The sequence below is a fragment of the Lissotriton vulgaris genome, chromosome 6, assembly GCF_964263255.1.
Source record: "Lissotriton vulgaris chromosome 6, aLisVul1.2, whole genome shotgun sequence".
Taxonomy (NCBI): Eukaryota; Metazoa; Chordata; class Amphibia; order Caudata; family Salamandridae; genus Lissotriton; species Lissotriton vulgaris.
In genome coordinates this window covers 1182324805-1182348198 of record NC_141694.1, presented here as the reverse complement: position 1 = coordinate 1182348198, position 23394 = coordinate 1182324805, and the positions used below count along the sequence as shown (strand labels likewise).

The 23394-nt window shown below is 41.9% G+C and overlaps 1 protein-coding gene across 4 annotated transcripts in view; it reads left to right on the top strand.

Annotated features, from left to right (window-relative positions):
* The window catches only part of UTRN (utrophin), a 1497630-nt gene that overhangs the window by 527000 nt on the left and 947236 nt on the right, over positions 1 to 23394 (top strand). For all 4 annotated transcript variants that reach the window (XM_086927281.1, XM_086927282.1, XM_086927283.1 and 1 more), the window contains 5 exons: positions 1782 to 1961; positions 3320 to 3448; positions 3549 to 3719; positions 11298 to 11456; positions 14222 to 14359. In XM_086927281.1, coding sequence (XP_086783407.1) covers positions 1782 to 1961; positions 3320 to 3448; positions 3549 to 3719; positions 11298 to 11456; positions 14222 to 14359 — 777 coding nt within the window. The remainder of the gene's footprint in view (positions 1 to 1781; positions 1962 to 3319; positions 3449 to 3548; positions 3720 to 11297; positions 11457 to 14221; positions 14360 to 23394) is intronic.

Sequence of the window (23394 nt, the reverse complement as noted above, 5' to 3'; positions counted from 1 at the left end):
TCATTTGCCTTGGTCTCTCTTCCCATCACTATTTCGATCACCCACTCTTCTGCCTTTCCTGAACCCTCAGAACTTCTGGGTGCCACAGTAAATGGATACCACCACCCCTCACTCATGCACACCACCGTTTGAAGCCCACTCTCCTTCATATATCACCCGTATCCTACATGTGTCTCTGAATTTATTACTACACAAAACATTTTCACCATTTTGCAACTTGGCCAGAATGCTGCAGTGAGACTGATTCTGGATCTTCCCAAATTTCATTCGATCTCCACTGCCATTCGAAAATTGCCTTGACTTTCAGACGAGAACAAATTCTATTTAAGGGCCTATGTATTGTTCACAATAGGGCCTTAGGAGGGGCGGACGACCAGCGGGAGGCCTGGCCCTCCTGGGGGATTTTGGCCCGGGGGGATGGGGGGGCACCTCAGTGGGGCTGGTTGGGCTTTGTGGGCTCTTTTGGGGCTGGTTGGGCTTGTCTTGGGTTATCTTTGGGCAAGGGCATATTTAACCGGACATTTTGGGAATCTACCCACCATTTTGGTGGCAATGACCCAGCAGCCGGTTGTAGGTGACCTGGGGGGTTTCTCTGTTTTCCCTCCCGTCCTTTGTTTCTTTTTGCTGGGGAAGGGGGGGGGGGGGGTTGGTACTGGCTTGTAGGATTGTGCTGGGTGGGTTTTTTACAAAGTGGTCTTGTTGGGACCAGGTGCATCGGGGGTTATATTGTATGGGGGTTTTCTTCGCTGGAACAGGTGCTGGTGAGTTTCTGTAGTCCTTTTGTGTTGGTGTTTTTTCCTAAAAGTGCAGGGGAGAGTTTATGAGGTCTGGGTATACAGTTGGGTAGAAATAAGAAGTTATATAGTTAGGTAGGTAGGAAAGCTGGAAATTGCAAGTTGGTGTTTATAATTGTTGCAGGGGGGATCCAATTTTTGGGGTGGGGGAGCGGGGTATGTTAGGAAGTATATATTTAGTGAGGCTTAGTTTTGTTCGGCACAGGCCAAGGGTATGTATTTGTAAGGTGCACCTGTTTCCAATAAAGCAGCCTATTACACACCAACAAGCTGGTATGTGGTATGTGCTGCCCCTCACCACCCCATTATGGGCCCAAGGCACTTCATAACTCAGGTCCATAAGGAATCAAACACCTCTTCCAATGCTATGTCCCTGCCAGACAGCTGCTATCTGCCAACAAAAATTAGATGGTTGTTCGCAGTTTTAGGAGGGCAAGGTGGGGAAGAAGGGCCTTTGCTGTGGCTGCATCTGAATCCTGGAACACGCTACCTACATCAATTTCCTGTCTAGAATCACACCCTCTCTGCCGTAAATTTTAGAGACCTGACTCTTTGCCCTCTAATCTCTAAGAGGATTGAAACCTCCGTCCCTCTAATTGGGTTCATCAGCGCCTTGAAGCCCATGGGCATTTGTTTGCGCTCTATAAGTTGATCATTCATTCATGCCAATACCAAAACTACTGGGTTTGTCAATGCCTGTTTGTTTTAGTGGCTTACAGAAAATAATCTTCAGTCAGCAACTATTTTGTATTTTGTTAATGTTCTACTGGTCTGTGATATCTAGGTTTTAGCTTGAGTCTGAATTAACATGTTTTGATAGTAAGCTCACGCTTATAATGTCTTGCAAACACATGTAAATATATGTTATCAATGGGGGTATTTGTTATTGAGTTATGGAGCATTCTAAGTCAGCACTTTCATACTGCTTTATAAAGGCATTGTATTATTTGAACAATTGGTATTTGTTTTCCCTTCTTATTTTGTTAGAATGTGTTGAAGGAACTTGAGAGACGGAAGACTGATTTGAACAGTGTCACTGAGAGCAGTGCAGCATTGCAGAGCTTGGTGGAGGGCAGTGAAAGTGCCCTGGAAGAGAAACTGTGTATTCTTAATGCTGGCTGGAGCCGCGTCCGCACCTGGACTGAAGACTGGTGCAACACTCTCTTGGTGAGCTTGTGAAAGTAACAGGCACATGACTCAATTATTACTCACTACTGCAATGTCAAAGGCATCAAGTTGGTTTCTCTCCAAGTCCTTGATTATGACCTCTGCGCAAACACCTCCAATTAAAAAGTGTTGCGACGTTTATCACGCCTGATAATTACTGGGCACTGTGAAAGCTTGTCAATTCCGATTTCCCTCTTTAGTCACACTTGTGGAACTATAATGGGAAAATACCTGGACATACAAATTCTGATGCAGAAATCACCAAATTCAACCTGGTATACTCCATGGTTGAGAGTTCAACTCATATTAGGAGCTTTTTATTGCACTTGCTAAATTCTAAATCCCTGGTACAGGTTTTTAACGGGTCGATAAATAGCATCTTCCCCTTGGGGCAGGTATAATCAACACGTGAGTCTTCTACTCCTCAGAGGGCAGTAAGTTACCATTCTTTTTTACCCTTACAGCAGCACGCGGTGGTTCAGTCCTAGATTAGAAAACCAAAAGGTGCCTCTGAACTAGGGAGGACTAGTGTGTATAAGTGAGACATTCTTCTTCCTGTGTTATGCCGTCCTATTTTCAGCTTATTTCTTTACAGCAAAATATGTTGAAGCGCCACCTTTGATTTCCACTTTGACAAAAAAATAATTCTTTTGGAAAGGAAAGCGCAAACAGCATAACTTCCTACTTAGTTTTTCCAGAGGGTGCATAAATATCTCTGCTATTTTTTTTGAAGGGGCTTGTAACCTGCCGAAGGAGTTTTTGTAGGATTGTGCAATACAGCTCTAAATTCATTGCCAAGCAGGCACCTATACTGAATTGCCTAACCCTCCCAACACTCTGGTCAGGAACATACAGCAAGGTTACCATTTCACAACCGTACAGCCTAGATATTGTGTCAATCCCATGTGTTGCTTTTGGCTGCCACCTTGATGAAATTATGTTCCCTCGCTCTACACTTTCAGAGAGAGTGTAGATCTATTAGGACATATTATTATAAAGAATGAGTATTATTCAGGTTTGTGAACAACCAGATAAGACACTTTGGCAGGGTCTTATTTGAAATATAACACAGTATTTCCTCAGCATATAGGAGAAAAATCTTTTGACTCCCAGAAAAGGACAATTCCTGCCCTTCTTTCTATCATATACAAAGGTGCTGTGACCAATGGAAGGAAACACCTATTTATAAGATCATGCAAGCTCCCGGAAATAATAGGCATGGGCTTGGGGGTGTTAGTAGTCCTGGTGTTTTGTTTTTGTTGTCAGTGTTGGCTTGCTGGATCTTTTTGGATGCACTCATGACACACAGTGGCATGCAGTATAGTAACATGCACTCTCGGTTTTGGTTTCCTTCTTAGAACCATCAAAGCCAGATGGAGATCTTTGATGAGAATGTTGCTCATATAAGCACCTGGCTGTACCAGGCTGAAGCTTTACTAGACGAGACTGAGAAGAAACCTGCAAGCAAGAAAGAAGACACTGTGAAGGTGAAGATGCTATAATTTTGTTCACAAAAACATACAAGAAGTTTACTTCCCTTTTCCTATTTGATATATTTGTTCCATCTCCCTCTTCTTTTCCTTCCAGCGTTTGATGTCTGAACTGGAAGATGTTAGTCTACGAGTAGACAATGTTCGTGATCAGGCTGTTATACTGATAAACAGTCGGGGAACCTCTTGCCGTGAACTTGTGGAGCCCAAACTAGCCGAGTTAAACCGTGACTTCGAAAAAGTGTCACAGCACATCAAGGCTGCGCAGGTATGGTTAATAGAAGGCTGCTATGTTTGCCCTACTTCCCATGAGGGTAAAGATTTAAATATTCTCCATCACTGCTTTTATTCTGGGTGAACATGCACGTGAGACAGGAACATATGCGACCACGAACAAGAGGCATAGTTTAAATGTATGGCTAGTTTCAAAAATGTTTAAAAACTGAAGTGTTTTCCAACTATTAATTTTATTGTAAACATTGGATATTGTGGATTTGTCCATGGTAGACATTACTCAGAGTTTGATTTAAAAAAATGAACTAGAAGTTATGGGGATAGGTTGGCCTAATATTTTTATTAACTTGGGTGCGGCTTATCATTGTCAATGACTTTGAGAACTCCTCACCAAACCTGTAATCCTGAAAATGTCTCCTCTTCATGTGGCCTTGCCAATAACACTGCATCAGCTTTGTGACTTATACAATGTTCCACACTTCGAATGTCTGAGGGTCCAAATCGCAAAACTTTATGCAACTGTAAAAGGTTTTTATATGCTCATGTACAGACATCTGCAGCCACAAACTATTGCTCTGGATGCACAGTGATACTTACGAGTGTGAAAAATCCACATAGTATATAAAGCAGTAGAATGCTTGATTTATGTGTTATTTCAATGGAAGCCAACACCGATATTTTACTAAACGCATAGAAAATTGTAACTGTTTGGGTATTCTCAAACATTTGCAATGTTATGTCCCACACTTGTTACGTCTCTGTGTGTAGGAAGCTGGATCTTTATGTGATATATCACTGATCTGATATACTGTGTAAAGAGTTCAGAGGTTCCCTTATAAATACACAGGGGCTTGCTTTAGCACTCCCAAGTTGCTCTATTAGGGATAGTCTGGTCGAACAGCCTTTGGCTCAACCGAGAGGATTGCAAGACATCTGCACATACACATAATAATCATTAAATGTCACATACAACTCAAGAAGATCCATGTCAATTAGTAAAAACAGCAAGTATCTTTATATATGTTTAGGCATCAGAGAAAAATCGTTCAGGTAAGTATGTTTTTAAATATTCTTTTTGATTCAAAAAGTGGACATTTGTGTTCTGCAATGTTATCATATGGATTGAAGAACAAGCTCTGCAAACAGGTATAGTACAACAATTTACAGGACCAATCTCCAGGAGGTGAGTGGTGGGCAAGGTCCAAGGCAGCACCAGCAGTGCACTCGCCAACGGTATGGTGGCAGCCGGGTGCAGGGTGCAAAATGGTGTCGGGAGCCCAGTCTTATTCTTTGGAGATCGTCTCTGCGAAAAGAGGCTGTAGTCTCCGGCTAGGAGGCCTCTTGGACTGAATTGACAGGTGGGGTCAGGCCTCACGATGCTCGGGCGTAGGGACACCTTTGGTCCTCTTCTCTATGGCCCAGGGGCAACAGGTGCAGAGGTGTCCTAAGACGTTAGGCTTTTCCTTACCGAAGCAACTGGAGTAGAGGGCCTGCGTGCAGAAGCTACAGGGGACATCAGAGGGTCCACGAGGGGTGAAATCACAATGGACTCGGGCTCTGAAGGGCTGGTGGACCTTGGTGGCATCATTGGCCCACTTCAGCTCGGGCTTTGAGCGACGGATACAGTGGTGTCTTAAGGGTCCCTTCTTTTAGGGCTGCTTCAAGATGCAGGGAACAGTTCCACTGTCCCACTGGCGGTCTTGGTTCTTTATCGAAGGCGTACAGTCCTCCCAAGTTTCTGGGGTCAGCAGCTGCAGGGTGAGTTGACTTTGGCAAAGTTTTCGATAAGGCATCCAGGTTGGCCGGCGGGGCTGGGACCATGTCAGCTGCTTTTTCTCTCCTCTCTGCTTTTGCTGCTCTTCAGTGTCCTCTCCTTAGGTCATCAATATCTGCTTCTTTGGTGTCAGGGAATCCCCTAAATATTGAATTTAGGGGTGTTAAAGAAACGTAGGGTAACAGCCAATAGGCTACTGACCCTTGGAGTCACTACTCCACCCTATATGACAACTTCCTGTGGGAAGTGGGCATATCCCTGACACAGAATTCCCAAGGATGCCATCACAAAGATGGCTACTAATAAAAAATCGTGTCCTCATCAGTGTAGTCCACCTTAAGCTTGGTACTATTCTGAAGGTGGAACGCCTACCTGACTTGCTAATGTTCCCACCTGTCCAGGTGCCAAGGGGTTCTGGGGGAGAGAGTAGCTTCCTTTCCTGTGATGTAAGCCAGACTTCCATTACAAAAGCAGTAGCTCTTTGTCGCTTGCTGGCCTGGGGAGGCTTATCAGCAGGTCATTATTTGGGAGGGCGTGTTACACCCTCTTCCCAGACAGCCTTTGTTCTAGGCCTCCTGGGAGCGGAGGCTCTCGCCCTAGGGAGTCAGAACAGCATTTAGGATGACAGGCTGGCAGAAACAAGTAAGGAAGCACTCCAAAGGCTGGTAGGTTTTCAGGGGGGCACTTCTAAGGTGCCTTCTGGGTTCATGTATTGGTAAATCCATCACTGGAATCAGTGTGGGTTTATCAATATGAGATGTTTGATCATGTAACTGGGGACCTCCTTATCTCCACTGTCCAGCACGTTTTAAAATGGCTTCCCTCTCCACTTGCACTGGCAGTAATAGGACTGAACAGCACAGGGGCATATCTGTTCATACAGGTATGCTTTCACATGTAATATTCCGCACCCTGCCAAAGGGCTGTCAGGCCTGTTCTAGGGATGACTTACAATTATCACATAAAGTGTGGGGGTACATGACACACAGGGATGTTTTCACTTTTGTCTGTACTAAGACATGCAGCCTATAATGGCAGTCTTGCATTTGCTTGATGAGGGGTCCCTCGGGGTGGCACAATTTATGCTGCTGCCATTAGGGACCTTGATTAATACATCCCATATTACATTACCCAGTCTAACAACCTGTATAACCGTTAAGGTTGTAGAAAGACAAATTCAGAATTCTCATATTCATTCTGCCCTGGACAAAGGAGACTGGACTGTCTCCTTGGACTTACAGGATGTTCATATTTTTTTTGTTCCCAAAACTTTATTTGTATCGTTTTTCAAGGTAATAAGATTACATATCCATCAACATGTTATATAGTTACCATCACTCTAGCGTAAGCTGGTCAAACATGAACACACAACACACAGTGGTTGAGCAGGATGTGCATTTTGTATATACCCATCCTGCAGTCTCACAGGTGTTACCTACATTCAAGGTAGGCCAGGATCATTTTTATTTTGCGATGCTCCCCTTGTTGGAGGTGGTGATCAGAGGCATCTGGCCTGCATTGGAGAGCCAGCTCCACACAGGAAACAGCCATTATAAAGCGGTCATAACCAAGCATGATCATTACTACAAATCCTTTACAACACACTTGACTTTACTATGCATGTCCATTACCCACAAATCCTTTACCACGAAGATGCCTTTACCACGCACGCTTCTACAATGAAATTGGGCATACATAGTAAAGTCATGTTGTTTGTAATTTCTGTTTCCCGTCGTTAGTTTGCCTTCTGTTTCCTGTTTTTGTTACACCAGGCGAGAGAGCAGTGTCTTTTCACTTTCCGCAGAAGAATACTGTAGGCTGTGCTCCTGAACCCAGAAACAACGACAGGCGCGAGAATAGACTCCTTGTGAGGTTGTAAAACACAGCTAATCCTGGTAAGCTCCTTCCATTTGCTCTTCAGTGTTTAGCCATGATAGCACTTTTGTAGGTAAACTAGTACTTTTACCTCACAATGCTTGTATAAGCCCTGCCAGGGACTTAACAGAATGCACTTTCGGTACTCACAGGAGCTTCTCGATGAGTTGAGAATTAATATTTGTCATAGATTGCAGAGATAGTAATGGTGACAGGAAAATGATAGTGCTGCTCATAGTCAGAAACGCAAACATGAGACCAAAGCACTTCCTCACTTCGATTCGTGCTGTAAACCTAACATTCCCCTAAAGCGGATTCAAACTTGTGACAAAGTACTCAAGCATGCGAGTGAGGTACTTGTGGTGTGCCTTCTAAGCAAGCTTCAACCAGTCTGCTCCACAGGCAAATTATCTTCCTCCCAGCGTTTTGCTCCTAAAGTGCATATGAATCTTGCCCCCGGTAATTCCAAGCTAGACGATGGACTTGAGTAGGGTGGGAGAGATGGAGCAGACCAGAGACAATGGCAGAAGGAGAGTGGTGGGACGTAGCAAGACCACATATGGCAGGAGAGCAGTGCAAGAAGGAACAAGCAACATCAGGACAGCAGGCCAAGAGAAAGTGAAATTGGAGGTGTGGGGAGTTGATGACCTATGAGAAGAAAATAAATTTGTAATGTTGAAGCCCAACAATTAATTTTTACCACACATATGTCTTTACCAACCATGACTATACTACAAAATGTTTGTGGGGGAGGCATACATAGTAAAGCCATACATGTTGTAAAAATGTTCATACTAAATGCATGTGTGGTAATGACACGTGTTGTACTGACGACTAAGTAAATGAATGCGTGGTAGTTGCATGCGATGTTCCATCATACAACCGCTCCACATTGAACTACTGGAGCAAAGGGCCATCCCTTTAGCTTTCAATGCTTTCCAGCCATCTATCAGGAGGGATGAGTAGTTTCTCAGGTGCAATACCACTGTTATGTAGTAATGCAACAAGCAGGACTGTGATGGGTACCGGGTCCTGGGCCTAGAGAATTCGCATCTCTGGAGATGGGTGGAGATATCAAATCGTCCTCCTACTCCCCAACCACCTGGCCGGTTGCCTGAATGCAATAGCTAAAGAACTGGGGGAGATATCATCAGGCAGATCAAAATTGGCGTCCACATCCAAAGATGGCACAGGTCATATTTGAGCAGTTCAGACAGCCCTGGCTAGATTTTCTCACCACTGTTAAGAATGTGCAATGTTTGCAATTTTATGCTATGGATTTCCAGTGAGGACAGTAGTTAGAAGATAGATTCCTCCTGGAATGAAACAAGGGACCACAGTACACCTTCCTGCCACTACTTCTCCTTTACTGAGTACTGAAGAGGATCAAGAAAAACTAGGCTCCTTATCTTATGGGTCCCAGATTGGACCAGAAGAGTGCAGTACTTGGAACTCTTGAAATGGGCATCTGGCCTCCAATCAGGCTACAACTTTAGCAGGACCTCCTGTCTCAGCTGCAGGACAAGGTCCTCCATCCGGATCTTTGCAACTTACACCTCCACGTTTGGAGACTGAATAGCAGCAATTGAATATGTTTGATTTGGCACATGATGTGGTGGATGCAATCCCTGGCACCAAACTCTCCTGAACAAAAGACATTTGTTCTTTTACAGGTTTGTCTTGTGGTGTGGAACCCAGGACAAAACCCTTAAAGGCGAAGCTGTCAGAGATTCTTTATTTTGGTTAGTCAATAGCCCTGCAAGGCCATACAGTGACCACTGCAAAAGGTTATTTGTCTCACATATACATTCACAGCACTACACAACCCGGGCCCCATCTACCTTAACAATTGCATCGACTTCCCCCTGAAAACTGCGCCCTCGGACTCCTTGCATTCGTCTCAGGCATATACAGAACCAGATCTAGTAGACGGGCATTCTCTTACATCGCTCCTAAATCATGGAGTGACCTCCTATTCCACATCAGAGTCTCCTTCTCTCACCTTGAATTCTGCTTTGAAGCCGAAGACCTCACTTGTCAATTAAACAGCCAACCACAGAAAGGGCTAAGCACACACACCTGTTCAGCGCCAGGATCCCTTAGTGGGTGATAATGCTCTTTGCGAATTCGCATAACTTAACATTTGTCTGCCCTTTCAATCTGTGCGGGACCACTGCCTCTGTTTAATTCACCTGTTTTTTAATGATGTTTATTAAAGGTTTGCTACGCATTCCCCCCAAAGCGGCTGTGATGCCACAGTGGAACTTTAATTTTTGTCTGGATATTCCTCATATGTACACTTTAAGAGCCTACGCATAGTCTCTCGCTGCGACTCTTGACGTTAAAGACTATCTTCCTCATGGTGATTCCCTCAACTTGTCATGTGATTGAGCTGCATGCAATTTCAGTGCAACTACCCTACACCACCACCTTTCCATCTTACAGAAAGTTGTGACTCCCTTTCACAATGGACAGTTGTTTGCTACCAGTGTTTTTTGCTCATCACCCATCAAAAGAGGCTTAGAGGCTTCATCGTTTGGACCCCAAGAGGGCTTTAAGCTTTTGCACTGATTGTGCCAAGAGCCTTCGAGCGGACAATCCGCTTTTAGTGGGATTTTTTGTATCAAAGAAAGGGAAGTAGTACAGAAGGGTCCCTATTGAGGCGGACCATCCTGGATATCACATGTTGGCACATGGGAGCACTGCTACAAAATTCTCTGGCATGTGCAGGATATTGGGGAAGTGAGGAATCTGCACTTAGAGTATCCACCAGAAAGGATGTTACCTAAAATAAGTAACTTGTACTTTTCACATGGAAACAGGACTTCCTTCAAAGAAAAAAATAAACTAAATGTGTCACTCTATTCTTTTGTGGTGTTAGGAGTGGAAGGAGCTACAAAAGTTAAAGTTTTCTGGCATATGCACATTGATTTTGAGAAACAGCATATATTAGTAAAACCACTAGAGAAGGTAGGGGAACCCCTTTGCCAGTGTGATTTCATAATTGATCCTATTTATATAGTCTTTGGCTCCTGGTGACCATGTCAAGTTCTCACTCTTATGCTGACCTTACCAGCAATACCTAAACATTTGGGAAAATGCAACATTGATTATGCTTAACCATCCAGGAACCTAGACAATGACAATACCCACACACATTTATGGGATCCAGACATGGCCTCGCTTGTATAGTGGCTGTGAGCCAACTTTAAAGTGCACTTGAATATGCCTATACTTCAAAAAAACAATTCCACACACTGACATTTACTTTGACAATGTATCATTTATGTTTTGCCTTTCTTTCTTTTCCATACTTCTGATATTTCTGCATGCTTCCTCTGGTTGACCGAATCTATTGTAACTCTTACTTTTTTTTAACTCATTGGCGGTGTGCTTCCTTTTTTGCTGTAAGAAGATGTCAATCTTCAATGTTGTTTGACTTGTAAAGATTACTGACACTGAATTTGGCAGGGTCTTGCAAATAAAAATGTAAAATAAAAATTGCATTAATTAACTTAATCAGTTACCCGTTAGTTAGTTAGTTAATTATTTAGTTTAGTGTTTCCACTTAACTTCCCAGTGCTTCATTCATGTGAAATGTAGTCAATTTGGATGATGCTTTTCTGATTTGTTTGAAAAACTGAATTGGGGTACAAAAGAAGATAGAACCCACCAGTCCGGCGGTAATTCTAATGGGGGCCTGTAGCCGAACTTGCCAGACTCATATGGATTAGAAAATCCTGGGTAAATCCATGAGACTTGGGTGTTTGCGGAGAAAAAATGAGAGTTGCTGAGGAAATAGAGTGTGGTATTTCCATTTTCCACTATAATTTCTTGTTTGTTAGGGAACAACTCGTAATCTTTCACTATCCTCTACTGCCCTAGTATTCCAGTACCTTAGCTGAGGGGATACTGGAAACAGGCCGCTCTAATGTTATCTTTATGCTTGTTTTCATGTTCCAGGCACTAGTTAGTCACGAGCCGCTCAAAAACACTACTTCTCTGCAAGACACACAAGACAGTGAAATTCTTCCGGAGGATCTGGACGCATTCGAGTCAGATTTGCAGAATATGCTAAAAGTTGTGGATAAACATCTGAAGTCAACTGATGAGGATGAAAAGGTAAGCAGTTAACAAAAGTATGTTTGGATTGTTGACTTTTAAAGCAATGTTTCTTTCTGATGTGGTATGAATGGTGCTGGGTTACAAATTCCCTCCTGTCTCTGCGACCTTGGCACTTAACTTGAGCTTCATCTTTTATTTAGTCAGCTGTTTATGCAAACCCGTAATTTATTTGCAGCTTCTCGTTGCTTATATTATATTCAGAGCTCTACACACACCTCAAAGTACTTCATTATTAAATGAGAACACTTCCCAAATTAAACAAATGTAAAAAGACAATAATTCTATAACAAATCTAAAAAACATGAGGAGCGTAGTCTACAAAAGAATTTTCTAGAATAGCAGCATATCATCAATGGAATACAAATTAGTATTTTATGGGGTCGAGTATGGACCTTCATACCATGTCAAATCCATTTTGTAAGCTTCAGTGTGTTCCTGCCTATAGGCGGAGGCTGCCCATGTACTAAAATATATGCAAATAATGCTACGATGCTCGACTCAAAAATAAAGTAAAATGCAGACAGAAATAGCAGTGTACCAGTGAGCAACAAGCAACAACTAGTATGTCACTACCAACAGATAAGTGTTGATTTAAATAGGCGAAAGTTGGACAGATGTGTATTTTAAGGAAGAAAAAGAGGTATACTAAAATTGCTCCATGTTTCATTTACAAAACCAGGAAAAGCAAACTACAAGAAGCATAAAAAGGCTTCATTCAACCCCACTTTCTCTTTAGTCACTTAGAATTATTTATTAATTTAGTGTTTTGTATAGCGCAAACTTGACCCCATAGGGTATCAGAGTGCTTCACAGTAAAAGAAGTGACTACTTTTTCTTTAGTACATTACTCTGGAAAGCATTTAACACATTAAAGTCCAATTCTAAATTGTAACAGAAACTTCACTCAGCAACAAAGACTTTAGCACATTCACAGAATGTAAGTCTAGAGGAACCATAGCATAAAGGAATGCAAGAATCAAAATAAAACAGGTGAAATTGGCCTGCCTACTTCACTTATGACAGTCAGGTCCTATATAAACAGCTGATTTGGTTAGTATTGGGTTTTAAACTATGTCATACATTGTGTAGCTGTAGTACTAAGCTGATTGATTTTGCCACTTTTTAAAATAGTTTTGCTAGTCAATATTGACTCACATTGTGGCACGGTGGGCAAAGAAGGATAAGTGCACCTCAGTATGTTTTTCACAGGCACAAGAAGGGCATTCGGTCACTTTAGATACGATGTTTAAAGGAAGAATACTCTGTCCAAAGTAAATTATAAGATTGCATGTAGCAATAGAGGTGCACAGATGTCATAGGACTCTTGTTCACAATGGTTGTATGACACAACCATGCATTCATTTTCCAGGCGTTCCAATTACAACGCTGGCGGAACAACGAATGTGTCTGAACCATGCATTCAGTTTACAACGCAAGTTGTTACAATGACTTACCTTTGGGGGGTGCTGGACTTTGGAATTGTATAATTTACTATTCCAACTCTAGTCGCCGTAACAGTAGGGAAAGCATTGGACTTTAAAGTCCAAAGCCGCTTGACCTAACGCATGTCGTTGTAATGACTTGCGTTGTAAATGTAATGCGTGGTTCAGAAGGCTTTGTTATTCTGCCTGTGTTGCAAAGTCAACACGTTTCCCGTCCCCAACAGAGTTCAGTGTCATTCGTACTGTACGGATAAACTATTTGTGCTCATGTTTGCCGGTATGCAGCACTGAGCATGCAGTCAATAACCAGTCGTAATTAATGCAATAGTGCCTTTTAAAAAGTCAACCTCAGCTCACTAGTACTGAGACAACACAGCTGTGCACAATACATATTTATAAGAAAAAGCAAAGCCGGTTACAACCAATGCCACCTGTATTAGAAGGAACCCATATTCCAGGACCTGTTTTCAAATTGTATCTTCATGAACGCAGCTGCACTCACATCCTGCAAGTTCCACATTTTTTTTGCAAAAATATTTTAATTTTTTTATTTTTCTGCAAACAATACACAGTGGTCAACTACACACCAGCAACCACAACAACATTGGGGTGGAAGTACATTTGTCCAAAGTTGCCAGTAGTATAGTGCATTATCAATTTGTTTTTAGCAATTGGGTGTCTGTTGAGGTTCATAGCATGCTACATAGTCTTCTATCCTACATTGTTAGGAGCTTGCCAACTGGGGTCTTTCCTCCCTCCCATTTCTATACCGTAATGGTTCATCAAGGGACCTCATATTTCATGGAACTTCTTCGGCACCCTTTTGCTTTATAAGTAATCTTTTCCGCAGCGATGTATAGGTCCATCCCTATTTTCCATTCCCAGAGGTTTGACTGCTCCGGGGCTCCCCAATGCTTAGCCACATCATTTTGTTGCCACAATGAGACCCAAATTACTAAAAAGGAGTTACATTTCAGTGACTTAAGTTCAACATTTTTAATCCTTTAGTTAAACTTGGCAATAACATTATAACAGTGTCTGTAGACCGTGGTCTGGATAGAAATAGAGAAAATATGTGGATAAGCACTTTCTCATAAGACTAGAGCACTATAAAGACATTTTAGTTGCAGTTGTGTGCTGTACAACAACCAACAACCTAAAATATCATAACTACTGGTTAAACAGTAATTTAATGTGAAGCCTCGATCTCTTTAATTGCATGTCAGTAGTTACAAAAAGATCACACAAATGCGATTTCTCACACCTGCTCTTTCACAAAGGCTCATTTCCTAACAATGCCACCCTCCAATTTTTTTTTAGATTGATATGGAAAAGGCCCAGATCGAGGAGGCGCTCCAGAGGGGAGAGCAGCTGCTCCAGCAATCGATAGAGGATAACAAGAGAGAGAGAATACGACTGCAGCTCCTGCTGCTGCAGACAAGATACAATAATCTAAAGGTCAGAAAGAAAGAGAATCAATGGTGTTCACATAATGTGTGTATTTGGTAAATGGTTTATGGTTAAAAAACTGTTATAGATACATATCACGTGCAGATGTGTTCCCACGCTAGAGTCAAAAAAGGTCGTTTGCAGCATTATGGGAATTTTTCTGTTAGTATTTATATAATGCTTCTCCCTCTTTTGGGTACCTCTAGTTTGATATTAGGAGATTAACCCCTTCGCTGCTAATGACGAGCTCAGCTCGTCATGAGGCACAGTTGAGCTGTACTTATGACGAGCTCAGCTCGTCATGAATAGAGGGATTCATGGAATGTTAGCACAGGAGGGGAAAACCATTAACAGCCAAGGTGTTAAAACACTGTCCATACATTTGCTATCCTCTACTTTCATTATTTCGAAGTCAAAAAATACTTTATTTCCAAGAAATAAATTCTTACAGAAATACTGCACATTTCCCAATTCATTAGTGTAAATAACTTGAAATCTCATACAGTCAGTATTACACTACTACTACTACTACTACTACTCAAAGATAAAATAGTTCAACCAATAAATAGCTTTGGTTTATAAGGGATATAGCAATATAAACATTTAATTCTCTCACAGTAAAACTCTATAAAAAGTCAAGCTCCCAAAATCCCATATCCATTAAAAAAAATTGAAATAATTTTACTCAATAAAACCATTATAAAGTGCAATATGTATAGCAGCTTGTCACAACCACAAGTACACCAAGGGGAGTAAAGCCTAATACAATTGTTGTAACTTTGCGCAAATATTGGCAAGTAGCAATGACTACATCCTGATATCTAAGGGCACGTTTCAAATTTAGACACATTTCTCTCGACCATACCCCATAGTTTTTAAAGACAGGTCAGAGAATCTTCTTCCTTTCTTCTGGAAGAAATATGAAGTCCATCAATAAGTGACTCACTGAGTCTTTCCTATCTCGCTTACAACGGCATTTACCATGATCCTCTGTTATTTCTGTTTTTAGCCACAGTAAATGTCAACTTGGGTCAATACCTACCCTCAGCTGCAGAAATTCATTTCTTAAAAACGTATCTTAAATTTTGTACAAATATGGAAAATGGTCCATATTGTCCTGCAAAGCTAGGAAAGGAATAGCTAAACTCCTGCTCTTAAGATACTGAAGGTCCTTCCTCCAACTGGTTTCAATCACACATTACCTGATGGTGCCCTTTCTTTGAATGATCTGTACAGTTGCCATGTCTGGGACTCCCAGTTGCTTCAACATTGTTATCAGAGGATTACTCTTTCTGGAAAGAACTGACACTGTCTGAGGCAAAATTAGTACAGACAACTTATCAACAGGAGCCCCATTTTTAATAAAAAAATAAAAACGTAAGGCTCTAGCGTCTGCCAGAGGACTCCAGGCTATGGAGCCCAGCTGTCACCTTACCGCTTGAACAATCCCATTTTTAGCTACATTGAGGCGCAACTTCAAAGACCTACCTTCTAGGCCTTCACATGAGAGCCATCTATCCATTGCCTGGACCAATGCTCCCAAAAGAGCCTGGGGATTAATTTACCCTAAATAACTTTACTTACTGGTTCAAAGGTGTAGCTGTCATATTTACGATCAGATTTTTTCAGGCCATTCACTTCTGCTGTTAGTACAAGTCTCCGGGAAGCTTTATGCTTCTCCCATCTCAAATCATCAAAGAAGATCATACCCAGATCCTTATACTCTCTGACCTGCTCCACCCGCACATCACCTAAAAACCAATCGAATGTATTTTTCCTTCTAGAGAAAAACAGTGTCTTTGTCTTGCCAACATGTGTGGTTAATTTGTTTTCAAGACCATAAGAATTCAGGGTGTTTCATTTCCGTGGGGTATTGTCCATTACCACCAAATCATCTGCATACATCAGGCAACTAATGTGCTTAGCCCCTATCTTTGGCGAATAACTGAGTACCACTTAATGTCACGGGGAGATCCGCAATGAACAAACTAAATAGCAGGGGTGCCAATGCACCCTCTGCCGTAAACTGTTAACTGCTCCAATTTTCCTCGCTAGGCTGCCTCGCCCATGCAGGTCGACATGGAACCAATTATCTCTATGAAGCTTCATCACAAGATCTAACAAGGCTCTAGATATATTCCACTGCTGAAGCTCGCACCACAGTGTACCTCTGTCCACCCTGTCGAAAGCTACTTGGAAGTCAATAAAGCAGCAGCATAAGCCACCTACTGATTCCATTGACTTCCTTGCGACTCCCCACAGTGCGAAACAGTGGTCCATCATTGAGGGCTTTAGTCTGAAGCCTCCTTCTTCCACAAGGATCAGTCCGGTGTCAAAAGCCCAGGCTGCCAGATGTTTTAATAACGTTTGTGCAAAGAGTTTGGTGGGGTTGTCGAGAAGGGAAATCAGACGATAATTAGAGGGCTGATCCTGTTTGCCTTTTTTTGTGAATGGGCTTCACTATGGCTCCTTTCCACAAGTCTGGGAGGATGCCTGCGCGAGTTACCCACTGAAAAACCCCGCTCAAAACGAGTAACCATTTTCTGGGGTCTTACTTCAATATCACAGATGGTATTATTTCCGAACCGCTTTGTATATGGGCATCCCGACCTGCTTCAAGGTCCAAATGCTCAAAATGAATTAGAAAATGAGCCTGCAGTGCATCTTCAGCAATCAAAACACATTCTTGTGATAAACTACCCCTAGGGGTAAGGAGGGATTTGGACCAGACAGAAAAGCAGATTTGAACTCCAAACGGAGGGCAAGATGGTCACTGAGCACCATGTCAAGAACTCGAAAGTTTTTCACCCGATGGAATTGGTGCATTGGGACCAGTAAATAATCAATGGATAGATAGCTATTACCATATTTAAATGTTCTCGCAGCAGGAATATCATCATTGCACCCACCATTATTTGTATGTGTTTTGTGTTTTTGATTTTATTACCCCTTCAGCGGGTTGGAACAGGCAGCGTATAAGACCTATAGGTATTCCAAGTGGGAACACAGAAAAACTATGGACTTCATGCCTTTTAACTTTAGTATATAATTTAGTGATCTAAGATATGATTTTTTTTATGTGATTGCTTCTAAATATCGAAGTAGTATTCCATCATTAGATGTTAATACATCAGAGTATATCTTATAATATAGATGATTAGTTAATCATTAACAATTCAATTACCTCAGTTGTCCCCGAATGGCTATGCTGCCTTTTGTTTTAGGAGCAGAATTTTTTTCATAGATTGTAAGTTGTTTTTTCAGCCTCGTTACCATTCTGTTTGTTATATTTTGTCACTACTTAAATGTTTTTGTTTAAAAAACGGATGTCTTCAGTTGACAACACTCCTTTATCAATGTCCAACCAGGTTCACTGTGATGTTTTTTCTTCAAAGTTCAGTGCCCTTTTACACATGTTTTTATAGGATGCCAGCTCCTCAAGCGCCTCCTTCATTTGAAGAATATTTTTACCAAGCTGGGGAAAGCAGTAACAATACAGGAAGATTGTTACAATCAGTGAGAAATTGTACTAAAAATGAAAATGATGGCAATCTAATGTCTGCCAAACGGATGCACACCAGCTGCAGCCTGCTCATTGATTTGATACAAGAATACACCTGGTTTAAACAGAACTCTAACAAGCTCTTGAAGTACAGCAGAAAATGCATCTTCTTTGAATATATATAGCACCAGAAGCCCTTTCCAAAGTCTGGCAGTTCTGGATAATGGCAATTGTAGAAGGTATTGGTTTGTGTTTATTTTATTAGTAAGTAGTTCCAATAAAAACTCAAAATATTGAATTTTATTGGCTGATTCACTACAAAGGCTATTTTTATCACATCGTAGTTTTGCTCATCTTAAGGTGTATCATTTAGCTACAGACAGCATAAATAGTGGCACACAAGGAGTGGCTAGCACCCATTAACCTTAGAGGCTAACACCAATTTAATGCAATGGTCTGGTGCTGTAAATCACCAGAGTGTGAGTGAGCATTTGAAAGAAATCAGTAGGCCATACTGGAAACCAAACTTAAAGGAGCAGCTTACCTAGCTGTAGCTAAACTCTGGAAAATTCTTTCTCAAGTTTCCAGATTGTAAAATACAGAGACATGGTTTGAAAATTCTCAAAATTGAAGCACAGTAGTTAAACATTAATAATAGAATGACTTGGAGTGTTTTATTTGACGCTCATGCTCAGAGAAGAAAGCCTGTGGCATTAATCACACCTCTGTTAGGAATGTTTGACTCCACTTTTCCCTTAAAAGCAAGGTTTTGTTCTCCCTATTATATCTAAGAGATGCCTTCAGTGGGAAACATAGAGGGAGCTGCATACTCAAATCTTGAATTGATCAATATGTGTTACATTATTAGGCGGTTTACTGTGTAAACCAATTTGGTATCAGGGAGCTGTGGGCAGGAGACCGTTGCCATGGGGCCGTAATGAGTCTAAGCAAGGCTGGCAGGGAGTTCAGAGAGTAAATGCAAGGAACAGGAAGGTTCTGGCATTTAATGTTAAGTGTTCAAAGCATGGAGTTTTCAGGAGAAAATGTTCAGAAGGTTACACTGATCTCATAGAAGATTACCTCCTCTGTGAACGTAAATAGCATTTTAAAAGATGTATTTAAGGACTGTACTGAGCTTCGAAACCAGCTCTCACCTAAGTAATTTGCAGTGGTTCAGTATAGCTGTGTTGAGGGGCGAACCACACATCTCTGGTTAATATGGATGAGCTATTAGCATTATAGCAAAGATTTATGGTATCTTAAACACCGGGGATTACATTAGTTAAGGTGAGAACCTATGGTGGCAAAGACCATTAGGGGCCCACCCTTCTCAGAGATGAATGGAAACACTTAACAAAGCTTGTGTAGATGAAAAGAGCAGGCCAACATCAAAGATGGGACTTGTGCAGTGAAGTTCAGTTCACTGTCAGATTTAATGATTAGACGGCCTGAGGAGTTATTACCTTCACATACAAGTTACATTCTCGGTTTTGCCAGAGTTATATCCTGGACAGTTTATTCTATTTCATATAAGCATGGCAAGAAGATTTATAAAAGGAGCTGGAAGCTTTTAAGTATGAATAAAGTGTGGTCTATTTCATCATTCTTCTTTCATTACACACTCCATGGTTGTTGATATCTGGTTGGCGCTTGCTGCCCTGTTGTCACTTTTGCACTCTTGGGTGCACTGAATGTGTATACACATGTTCTAGTAGGTAAGGTGGGCAGGATAGTACTGATTCAGCTGAGTGACTATTCACCTTATCCAAATGATGGTGCTTTGGGTCCTACTTTCGTAAAACTAATATGTTAACTTTTTTAGGGGTTTGGGTCTACATTAGCGGACACTCTTGGTAGATTCGCCTCTTGGGGTTCTGTAAGATTTGGATTTAGATGAGGTGTGGGTGGAAGAAAAGGCCACTGAAATGCGTACTCCTACTTTCTCATGTGCACAGAGTGTATTTGGGGCTTTTTTCCATAGATATGTGAACAGACTTGATACAGTTGATTACGTGGATTGACATTTCTCCCTTCTGTCAGCATTGTACATTGGAACAACTACAAGATCCAAAGCATCCATATAGAGCCTTCTCTGTAACACTTTCTGATAGATGCTACCTGACAGGAGAAAGTATACATGGAAATCACACTTTAATTCGAGCACCCATAATTCTAGAGGGGTTGGAATACTATGAAGTCAGTTCTCAGACTGTTGTAATTAGCAAATTAAATAATTAGAAAATACTTGATAAATCTTCTAGCGCGCCCTGGTGAAGCAGATTTTGGATAAAACCAACCCAACATACCAATTCACAATTATCTGGGGGAAAGGTGCAGGCTTGTGCATCTTAGGGAACATCCTGAGGTTTTCCAGATAACCCTCTTTCCCCAGTAGCTGTGTAGGGACTCACAGGAGTCTTGAAAGGAATGTGGCTGGTTTTTAAAGACTGAGGACGCACACACAAAATCACCCCTGTAAAGGACGACTGAGATACGTAATTTCATACTTCAGGAGATCATCCATGTGTTCCGAGTATACCTCAGGGTGTTGTACTCGCCTCCCTCAATCGATTACTCTTTGCCTACCTTTTAAACAGTTGGACATTTCCTACATGGATGCTGGAGCGGGAGAAAGATCTGGAGCCTACATTCAATAATGTGGACATACTCTTGTCCATTTAGGATTTGAAATGGAAAATTATTTTTGCTGGGCTGTGCCGAGTGCTCGCTGCTCTCTTTAGTTTGTTGTACAATAAAATTGTTAATAAAAAGAGTTGAGTATAAAACTTTATTTCTGAGATGAATAGTGTATCATTTTTTTTGTAACCTCATTTTTATTGCAGTACCAAAATTTTGCATAAACAGTACAATCATGGATAATAAATCAATACAGTGTGATGGTGCACAGTTGTTCAACGACCATTATCATACTGCCCGTGTGCCTTCATCCAGAGAGCCGAGCTGTGGCAATAGTATGTCCATCTTCTGCACCTTTTCCCGATATCCAGTTCTTGAAAGCACAGGAGGACGTGGACCGCATTTAAATGTTCGCCCCTCCCCCTCCCCCTATCAAGAACCCCCTCAAACTCCCCAACACCCCCCCCCCCCCCCCCCCCCCCCATGGCTGCGCTGTAGTGGGATCCTAGAAGATGTAAGGTCCGGTTTGTGCAAGAAGGACTGTAACATTCGCTAATGGTGTGCTCCTGGCGTGTTGGTGGGTTCAGCTATATCAGAGTCCGTGTCCTCCCCTTCCTCCTCCCCAGTACCATCCCGGAGTGCCTGCACTATAATCTCCCATGCCGATGCCCTCTCCAAAGCTTTCTCATCCGCAGCCCTTCTAGCCAGCTGAAATCGCAAAGTGCTTTCGCACGCCGCCCACTTCAAGCATTCATTGTACCAACGCTTGTACGTGGGCCCCTGCTTTGATTTCCAAGCCCTGGTGATTTCCCTCTTCGCCAATATCAATCCCATATCTATAAACCTGCTAGTCGTCTTATTTTTATGAATAGTGTATCATGGCAGGCTAAGCTTCCTAGCATCCATAGAGTGCTTAACAAGAGAATGACCATGGACATATCTCATATTTTAGCAGAATTTCAGGCCTTAGATCCTGGATGCAAAAGGGAGTGGATGGAGCTACAGCCATAGCGAGGAATTAAGAAATGTCAAACTGATGCATCTAGCTAAGAGTGAAGTGAGAATGATCGCTTGCTAATGACTGAAGCTGCAGTAGGTGTTTACAACAATAAGTACTCATGGCCAGCATGCAGCACTCCTGGTGAAAAGATTACAACTTTTCTAGCCTATGCTCTATCAAGGCCCAGAAGTGCTTAATTTTGGCACTTTTTCAAGTTCATACTAATGTAGCATGATCTTCATTCAGGGCGTGTTTCACAAGGCTTTTTCTCTGAGTATTTGTGTTTTACAAACACAAAGATCCACCCTTAGATAGATTATGGAAATAATGTACTCAAAGGTCATGTGTGTTTCCTACAGTGCTTGGAAGCGGATGTACCATGTTACAACGCATACCGTTACAACTACCTACCATTACAACGCGACCATTACAACGCATACCATTACAACGCATAGCGCTTTGGGGTGCTGGATAGTGGTAAGTATAATTTACTATTCTAACTCCAGTCCCCGTGGACCCTAGGGAAGGTGTTGGATAGTAAATTATACTTATTCCCTATCCTATAGCGCCCCCCAGCGCAATGCGTTGTAATGGTATGGGTTGTAAAAGTCGCGTTGTAATGGTAGTGCGGAGTAACGAATGCGTTGTAACAGGTGCATACCCTTGGAAGCACATCGTGTTTCTTTAAATACCCCTCACACACCAAAAATGGCCCTTGGTGTCATGCTTTATCATAGGGGTCTTCCCTGGTTCAACTGGTTACTGGTTCAACTGAGCCACGGAGAGGCGATACCTATGCGATGCATTGTCCTTGATCTAAGTGTGACTATAGGCACCCTTCCCTCCTGTTCTAAGGCTCATGGGGCATTGTGTCCTTAAAAAACAAATTGCCATATAGAATACCTAGTGGGTATTGTATCTTGTGCATGATTATATTGCCTTTTCACGTAGTATACACTACTTGCACATATATCACATTTATTTACATAGTCACTCACATAGTATTACTTAACCGACATTGACTCGACAGTTAAATGAGAACAGAAGGGATCTTTATTCTGTCCTGAAGAAGAAGCCTGTGAGCTTTGAAGCATGTTGACAATCACAGGAGGAATCGCTTATTAAAGCCGTATACCTCCGACCCACGCTTTTAACAGTACCAGCTCTAAGGAATATTAAATTTTCTAGTCTATAGGAGCCAGGTATTTTTTTAACTCACATTCTCACTCACTCCTGACCCTTCCACTCACTTATTCCTACACTACACATAGTTCTGAAAATTAGTGCTTCCACATAGTCGTAGCACGCCCCGTCCTGCAGCGGGGCGGAAAGACACCTATGATGAAGCATGACACCAAGGGCCCTTTTGGTGTGTGAGGGGTATTTAAAGAAACACTATGTGCTTCCAACCACTGTAGGAAACGCACATGACCTGTGAGTACATGATTTCCGTAATCTATCTAAGGGTCGATCCTTGTGTTTTTGAAACCTTTCTAGAGGAGGACGTATCCACCTCCCAGTATTCCTTTTGGACACTACCTCTTCACTCCCCTCTTTGTTCTTCGTGGTTATGTGTGTTTTACTCCAAGCTTAGGTTTGACTCACTCATCTATTTCCAAAAGTAAGTAATGTGTACACATGCAAAAAAAAATCGCAAAAATCTATTTCTTGGAATAAGTAGATCGTACTCCAGCAAATTCATAAGAGCAGGAGACGGAAGAGATACTTGCACACAATTCTTTGTGAAACAGCCTTTACTAATCATGTGTAATTCATATCTATTGATGGATAAACCTCTGTGAAATGTCCCTTCGTAGTTTAAAAAAGCCTGGGTTGTGTAAAGAAGCTCATTAGTGCATTATAGATTATGGTCAGGAGGTAAAGGCAAAACGTGTTTTTCCATTT